This window comes from Populus euphratica, unplaced genomic scaffold (assembly GCF_000495115.2).
Source record: "Populus euphratica unplaced genomic scaffold, PopEup_1.0 scaffold788.1, whole genome shotgun sequence".
NCBI classification, from domain to species: domain Eukaryota; kingdom Viridiplantae; phylum Streptophyta; class Magnoliopsida; order Malpighiales; family Salicaceae; genus Populus; species Populus euphratica.
Window position 1 is genome coordinate 129,214 of NW_011500449.1, and position 9,221 is coordinate 138,434.

Below are 9,221 nucleotides of genomic sequence, written 5' to 3' on the forward strand. Positions count from 1 at the left end.
TGAAAAAAAAATATTTAGGGAAATACTGTAGTAAAATAAAAATCATGTGAGGAAACATTACAATAATCTACAGTGTTTTTTTTTAAAAAAAACTTCAAAGTAACATTCTCAAACAGCTCAATATGAAAAAAAAATCGATAAAAATTATTTTGAGAAAAAAAATTATGTCGAGAAACTTTGTAGCAATACATAATGTTTTAAAAAAATATATAAAACTAAATTTTCAACTAGTTTAATATTAAAAAAATCAACAAAGATAATTTAAAAAAATACAAAAAAAAAACAATCTTAGAAAAAAAATATGGAAACCCCAAAAAAAAGAAAAGGGGGAAACAGAAAAAAAGGCGGAGAAAAAAAAATGAATTAAAAAAAGAAAAAATAAATAAAAAAAAACAAATAAAAAAACATAGTGAAAAAGTTAGAATACTTTTTCTTCACAAGTTAGAGAATTAGTTAATAATTATTTTAAATTAAAAAAGAATAAAAAAATCATTTATTCTTTATTTGAGCATTGATCTATAATAATAAATATAAATACAAACTTTGTGTATAAAAATATATTTTAATTTTAAAAATCATTATATTGTTTTATCTTAAAAAAGTATATATATTTTTAAAATTAAAAAGGCTTCAACTCTGTATAAAAGAAATATATTTATTATTTTTTATATCATAATACAGGGTATATGTCAATACTAATATATAAATTCAATTATATTAAAACATCAATATAATCACTAAAATATAATTTAACCCCCTTTTTCCATTATACATAAAACCTTAATCTCTATAATGTTTTATTGATACTTTATTTTGACCGCTATTACTCTAAAAAATGCTTAAAAATAGATCAACAAAAGCCAATAATAAAAATCTGAATTAAATCTTGTATGTATGCGCGCATGCACATGTGTATATATGTATAATGTACATGAGATCCTACAGAATTAAAAGAACCATACATGAACCAGGTTACGACATCAGTTGCTACCTCTCCACGTTGCACGATACTAAGAATTAATAGAAAAAAAAACCTACTTTCTTTTTTTTCCAGATAAATCTCCAATAACACACTCAAACCGGTAAAAACCCACGACCACCACCCTGAGAGCACATACAGTAACAGTCAAGAATCATGTTATTAAAACTAGTAATAAATCCTACTAACAAAATTTTCATAGCTGGCAAATATGCTATATCTCGTCAAAATGAGATTTCAAGATATCCATGGCAAAGAGTTATATTGAATTCCAAAATTGATAAACAGTAAATGATCATCAAAATGTACACAGCCAAAGATGATAAATTAGTTCTTATAGTGAGCAATTGGGGATCGGTTGATTCATCAAGCACTTGCACATTAACAACTATGTAAACCGAATGTACTCAACAGATGTTCTCAGTTCTAAGGGCGGAAAACCATTTAACTAGCAGTGCTCATGCCTCTGAAATATCTAAATTGCAGGCAAAGCTAATGGATCAGTTTCTCTGTTTAACGTCTCTTCTTGCTTGCTTTTGCAGCACCGGATTTGGATGGGGTTACGAGCAGGTAGATGAACAGAACCACGATGGAGATCACAGAAATTAGAGACCCATACTTAGCCAAAAGCTTCTGCAAATATAAAAATTCTTGCATTAGGAATACAATAGTATCATTGCATATTGAGGAAAACATAAGTATATCGCCATGGAGAGTTGTAGCAGCAGTTACAGTAGTTGCTCTATATAAACTTGGAGAAAAAATGGACTGTAAAGAATCATTTAAATGATAACCATAGTTTGGACATCAGCAAATAATATTGCCATTTATTTTATTTTTTTCCTGTTTATAATTCCATGATCACCGAGTCAAGAGAGGTAAGGATGCTTGAAAAAATGGACGATGAGGTCTTAGTTCTTTTGACCCTTTTTACTTGTAAGGTCAAATTTGAGTTCCAGGAAGCACAGTTTAATAAGTAACTCTTAACCAATAGTGATAGAGAGAATAAGAAGATGATTCATACCTTTGCCTTCATAATTTTGGCCGGACCAAAGGTGATCCCATAAAACAGCAAGGAAAAAAGACAAGCTTCAGTAAACAGCAGAGAGAAAGAGAGAGAGAGAGAGATGAATTTGTCTGTTTGAGATTCCAACAACAAACTTACCAACTCCAACTTCTGCACTGGAGGTTTTTCTGCAAGGACATCAAGAGGCAGGATGGGAGTCGAATATGCCTCCTGTTATGACATCAGAAAATAGAAAACTTAACGCAAGATGGTGGGCAAAGAAAAGAAAATATAGAAAACTGTATGAACATCAAACCTGTAGGGCAGCCTTTGTGGGGATACGGAATGTAATGACTGCTGGAGAACCGTGAAACATTCCTTTCACTTTGCCCTCCAATTCAAAAGCGTGTGACAGAAGACCACCACTGCAAAAAATATAGAGGGCCACATATAACAGTGACTAAAGAATGATAAAGCTCAAATAGACAGTCATTATTGCAAGATGGAACTCACGCATCAAGCCTGTCCCATGACTTTGAAGTATTGCCACTGACAACATCAAATATATCTTTAGGCCAGTTATCATCAGTGAGAGTTATATCATATGCTGTCCTGTAAATTTACAAATAAGACATTGTTAAGCAGATGCAACAAAATATATGCTCAAATTATATTTAATGAAGGTCAAATTAAGTAGGAAGTAAATTAACTACCAAGACAACAGATAAGAGGGAACCCTGCCTACAGCCAGGGAAAGGGGACTGGGGTTATGCGTTAAAAGTCAGCTGGCAAAATGAAACAAATAAAATAACTACTTTTTTTCTTGTGGAAAATAACTACATTGTCTACCAACAAGCAAAGGAGCATTTGTAATGATATGTAAAACCAAGCAAAAGGATCACCGTATATATTCTCTTGGCCCATTTATGAACATACAGATATAAAGAATAAAGGTTCTAATTACTGATCAGAAGCACCGGTTCCATAAACTCAATCAGTAAGTCATCCGACTGATCAAGCAAGTTTCCAGAGACTAATTGAGCCATTTATTATGAAGAGTTTCTTTATAATTCCTGAGACATATTTTCCCATCCATTCCAGCCAGGACAGCAATTGCCAGAAGATTCTATTCATATTTTTGAAAGCAGAAGGGATTTAAATTCCAATTATAACTGCTCACAAGGTACATAAGAATGTAGATTTGCACGCATTTATATGCACCAAACTTTTTAAAAAATAAAATTGACATTTCCTCTCAGAAACTTTTTATCGACGCTGGACTAGTTTACCTTGGTTCCTTGATGTGTCCAGGAATCATTCCGCTTTATTTTTATATGAATAACGTTTTGTTAAAAAGATGAGTGAGGAAATCATTGAAGAACAAGACACTCCGAAAAGAACAAAAACAGAGTGAAACAAGAGAACACTATAACCTGTCATATATCAAACAATCATTTCATCACATATATCAAGAATTAAAGTAATAACATCTGGATAGCTAAAGGGAAAACTAGAGACCACCACAGCATTTTAGAGGAATCATTAAAGGCAACTTAAACATAAATTTAACCCATCAATTACAATGTGATTAAAACCTCACCATCCCATACATAAAACTTAAAGTCCAAGAGCAAATTGATTTTCGCCCACAAACCTAAACTCATTTTAAAAATCAACCAACGCTTATACGCATTAAGTGTGTCCATCTCGTTGAAGCACTATGATCTAAAACTCCATGCTATTAATCCTCGATGAAATTTCACATCACTCAACAAAATTTAACTTCGATCAACATCCTAAAATGTGGAACACTCTAGCCATAATCATTTGAACCTAAACCCTTCCACAATTATACAACACTCTAACCTTTGAGGCTGACCATTACGCAATTTCCTGTAAGTTTCAGAATTTGTTGTTACGAATAGCTATCAACTTCGGCTTTCATCTTCTACACAGAAATCAATACATCCATACTTAATTCAATTACAAATGGATTAAATAAAAACATCTACCCCTAAAGACCCACGACTCAACAAACATCTATTAAACCCATATGGATTTAATCTCTATTAACACGCTGCTAATAAAAATAAAACCCATCTCCCTACTCAAACCCCTACAATTTTGCATCACATGCAACCAAATCTCTGAATTACAATTGATTTCCTAAATTAGAAATATTTAAAATTAGCTCCAATTCAAATTCCACTTGAGATCTAATAAAAACAAAGCATCGATAATTGAACGCATGCAAATAGTTAAAATCTCAGATCTACTTAGATTGAGAGAGACATATCGGAACTCACGAGGATCCTTGGTTGTAAATATCGATAGAGACGGAGACGCGCTCAGCTCCAGATTTGAGGCTTCTGAGAGTGGCTTTCTTGTGAGCGACGATGAAGGGAACATCGGAGCTAGCGAGAGATGAGGATACCAATAGGAGACATAGTAAGAGAGAGAATAGAATTTTTGTTGTTATTGGGTTTGCCATTGGATTTCGTCGTGGTGGTGGTGGTTGTGATAGTGGAGGAGGAGAAGGAGGATCTGGTTGTTTTTTGGTAAAAAATGTGGAAGTGGAAATAAAAACGAGGGACTAGGGTGCGTATTTGGTCAAACCATTGACATCGAAACGGTAACGTTTCAAACAATGGCGACCATAATCAATTTCCATTTCTGTTCTTTCTTTGCCTTCATTTTTTTATTTTTTCCTTGTGTTATTACATTTTGTTCTTCCTTATTTATTCTCGGATTCCTTTTCTATTTCTCCTCAGCAAGTTTTTTATTTTACATTTTAATTTTCACTATTATAAATTTACTTTAGCTCACCATAGACGTAAATTAAGATTATATATTATAATAATAGCTAAAATTGCTAGTGTTTTATTACGTAATTTCATAATAAAATGCTGAATTTTTTTATTTTACTTTATTTTTTAAAATTATTTTTTATTTCCTTTTATTTTTTTCTTTATTTTTAAGCTGTTTCTTTTCTTTGTTTTTTTAATGAATTTTTTTTGTTTAATTATTTTATTAATGTTTAATTTTTTTTATTTAGTTATTAAATTTTTATGATACAGGTTTCGGGTTTGATAGATTAACTCGAATTTTTTTTATTTTTCTTTTTAATTAATTTTTTTGAGTGTAATCTACCGTGAAACTTTTAACTGTTTTTTTTTTCTTTATTTTTTTCTTTGTTTTTTTTGCCTTTCGCTTTGTTTTTTAAAACTGTTTTGTTTTCTTTGTTTTTTTAATGAATATTTTTTTGTTTAATTTTTTTGTTATTTTTAAATTTTTTTCTATTTAATTATCAAACTTTCATTATACGGGTTCCGAGTTTGATGGGTTAACCCAGATTTTTTTCTGGTTTTTCTTTTTAATTAATTTTTTCATTTAATTTAGTTTGTTAATGTTAAATTTTTTCTATTTAGTTATCAAATTTTCATAACACGGATTCTGGATTTGACAGGTTAACCCAGCTAATTCTGGGTTAACCTATAATTTTTTTTCTTATTCAGTTATTAAACTTTCATGACACAAATTCTAGATTTGACGGGTTAACATAGTTTGAAGGATTAATCCAGTTAATTCATATTTTTTTTTTCTTTTTCTTCATTAGTTTTTTGCTTCATGTAGGCTTTTTCTTTGTTTGTTTGTTTTTCTAAATTAATATTTTTTATGTTTAGTATTTTTGTTTTTTTTCTTTTTAATTATTTTTTTAAATTTAGTTTGTTACTATTAAGTTTATTTCTATTTAGTTATCAAACTTTCATAACACAAATCCCAAGTTTGACGGATTAACCTGGTTTGACGGGTTAACCTAGTTAATTCAGTTTTTTTTCTTTTTCTTCATTAGTTCTTTTTCTTCCTGTAGGTTTTTTTCCTTTGTTTTTTTTCTTTTTAATTAATTTTTTTTGTTCATTTTATTTTATTAATGTTAATTTTTTTCTATTTAGTTATCACACTCTCATGACACGAATCTCAGGTTTAACGAGTTAACTCGATTTGGTGGGCTAACACAATTGATTCAGATTTGTTTTCTTTTTCTTTATTAGTTTTTTTCTTTCAATTTCATCTTTAAAAATTGTAATTAACTACAATTAAAAGACATCACTCTTTTTTCTTCCAATTTCATGACACGAATCCTAAGTTTGACGGGTTAAATCAGTTGATTCAGATTTTTTTTCTTTTTCTTAAATAGTTTTTTTCTTTCAATTTCATCTTTTAATATTGATTTGATTAAGAATTAGACTTTATAATTTATTTTTTTTATTGGTCATTAAATTATTGTGATCTCATAAGGGGATTTTACTGTACCCCTCATTGCAAAGCACTATTCATCGAAATAATGCTTTGCTTTATTTTTTTCTTTTCAATTAATCTTTCTTTTAGTTTTATTTTGTAATATTAAATTTTTTTTCTTTTTAATTATCACACTTTTATAATAAAACCTTGCAACCAGACTCATATCAAAGGCTTTAGGTTTGATATTGCAACCAAACTCACTTAAACTTGAGTCTTGTAAATTTAATATTATTATTAATATTATAAATATAACTTTTGGATCAGGAGTAACAAATAGACCAAGTACTCTTAGGTATAACTTTGTAAAAAAATTTAATACTCTTAAATTTTAACTTTTTTGATATTTTTTATACAAAAAAATTAGCCTATGGCATAGCGCGGGCCACGTTTCTAGTTTATATATAAACATGATTTTTTTTTTTTTGCTAAATGAAATGAAAGAAGATTATAAAACTTTTATTATAATGATGGGCTTTGTTGTTACCTATTTTTTATTTCATAAAAAAGTCAAGGAAAAAATAAAAATAAAATTCAAAATACAAGAGGATACACATGAAAAAAACTTAAAAGATCACCCCAATTGGTGGTGAATGATATAACAAGTGAAAAGGTTGGAGGACTAGAATATACAAGATTGATAAAATTAATGACCTAATTCTAATTGATAAAAGACTCATTCAGTGAAAATAATTGTATTTGAGGTATAGAAATGCAAATTTGAATGAGTAAGGATTCAATATGGTTTTTAAACAGCTTAATTAATTTTATTAAGGACTTAATTACAAGGAAATCAATTTTTTTTATAGTCAATTTTGAGTGTTAATTGAAAGAAATTGAAGTTTAGGGACTAAAATTAAACTTTAGAAAGTTTAATTGGTCAAATTATAAGCTTAATTTTGAAAAAAATTAAAGTTTGATAGCCAATTAGGGGTTTAATTAAATAAATTTAAAATTAAGGATCAAAGTGTAAAAGATGCGAGATTTCAAGAGTTAAAATTGACCAAATTAGCGGCCAAATTAAAGAAACATAAAAGTTTGATGGTCAATTAAAGGTCTAAATGCATAAAACATAAACCAAGAACTAAGATGAAAAATACATTAAACTTTAGGGTTGGTGATTGAGTTTGGCAGAAACAAAATTGCATGAAATTAAAAGTTTAAGAGTCAATTAAAAGCAACTGAAAGAATATAGACTAAAATAAAATTTATCAGATCTCAAATTAAAAACCCTGATTTCTAGGGATTCAACCTAGACAACATATCGTTTACCCACTGTTCATCTATTTCCTTAGTAGTTTTGAATGATCGAGTTAACACCTTTTAAGAGCTCATTGTGGAGTTCTAGACCTCCAAATGACATGAGATTTTTTGCAAATGAAGAAAGAACATCTCATTTACAATCCCATTTCTATTAAATTAGACATTTACATCCCAATTCTTCCATATAAGTTTCCCACATCTTGCTTATAATCAACAATCATTACAATTTTAAAATTTGAGCTGATTGAGTTGACATCTTTAAATAAATGAATATGAAACTACTGATTTTCAATTTAAACAAGCTTGGATCCAAACAAAAGGTATACATCTTATTTACTAACTTCAAGTAGTTTCTAATGACGTTTGTATTAGATTTGCTTTTGTTAAACCTCAAAATTGGTTGACCAAGTCAACCTAGACTATGACAACTGATTTTTAAAAACCATATATTTTTTTGGTGTGTTCACACTTAAAGCTTTTTAAAAGGTTCTTATTAATTACTTTAATCCCCTTTCAAAATTAAAAAGCTAGAAATAGCTCCTTATCCTTCAAGTCTAACAAAATCACCAAATATCCCTAAAACTAAAACCACCATTGAAAAATCAGTCTAGTATAGAGCTTTCAGTTGTTAGCGTTTATCCATAATTCTCTCATTTTTATCAAAAGACCAAGCTTTAATTAATCTTTGAGTGAATCCATAAAAAAAAACCTATAAATACCCCTATAAATCAAGGAAAGAGAAGAGGAAAAAAACTAGAAAAACCCTATAAATATCCTTTGAAAAGACCTTACTATGAAGGTTTAAGAGCCTAACACAAGCAAGCTTTGGAAAGAATAGAAAACGAAAGGGAAAGAAAGAAAGAAAAAATAAACGGAGTACCTGCCTATAACTAGCAAATTTGAAGAATGTATAACCATGTGAAAACTCAATGATGGAGTCCATATGTCCTTTCCATTCATGCTTTTTCAATGTTTGATGATATTTTATTTATTTATTTATTTATTTTTAAAAAAACATGTGTATGTATAGGCAGTTATGATTGTGACTCACATTTTCCCTTGGTTTTACATCCAAGAATAGCTTAAACGCCCTTTATGGGTCAGGGATAGGCTTCCCATCCAGTTTTCTTAAAAACTAGCAAACATGGTCTTTTTTAGTCAGATTCTTAAGACTAAGTCGATCATGTTCTTTATGAAAATGAGGCCATAAATCATGAATTGTACGATGCACATCTCCACTAGGATGCATCTCAAGAGTTAATAAAAGATTATTTAAAGACTCCTTACTCAGCCATCCTTAATAAATTGTATTTTATCTTCACGGTTTATAGATATCATTTCTAAAGAATGACATTGTGCATTACAAGTTTATCTGGCACATTGATGACAGACTTTCAGTCGGTTTGCATGATGTTTCTTTGTAAAATTGCTTTTACCTGTTCCAGACATGTGTGAAATGAAGGAATTAGAGGACTCACTTGATAATTGGACATTTGCTTCAATCAACCAACGAATATCTTCAAGAATTTCATGATTCATTAACAACCTCAATCTTGCACATCTAGCACGGTAAATTTTTGTGATTGCATTCTGAGGCAGAGCAGGAAAATATTTTTTCAATTTTTCAAAATGAGTGTCCATTTTCAAATGAGAATTGGAAGAGAGATTCAAAGA

At 29.4% G+C, this 9,221-nt stretch overlaps 1 protein-coding gene across 1 annotated transcript; it reads right to left on the reverse strand.

The window, feature by feature from the left end:
• Positions 1-1,200: 1,200 nt before the first annotated feature.
• Positions 1,201-4,573, reverse strand: LOC105114759 (translocon-associated protein beta (TRAPB) family protein). Its single transcript, XM_011011422.1, has 6 exons — positions 4,292-4,573; positions 2,499-2,597; positions 2,302-2,410; positions 2,145-2,216; positions 2,004-2,009; positions 1,201-1,612 (listed from the first exon to the last, which is right to left on the reverse strand). Exons 1-6 carry the CDS (start codon positions 4,474-4,476, stop codon positions 1,493-1,495), a joined length of 591 nt encoding a protein of 196 aa, XP_011009724.1. The 5' UTR covers positions 4,477-4,573; the 3' UTR covers positions 1,201-1,492.
• Positions 4,574-9,221: the final 4,648 nt, after the last annotated feature.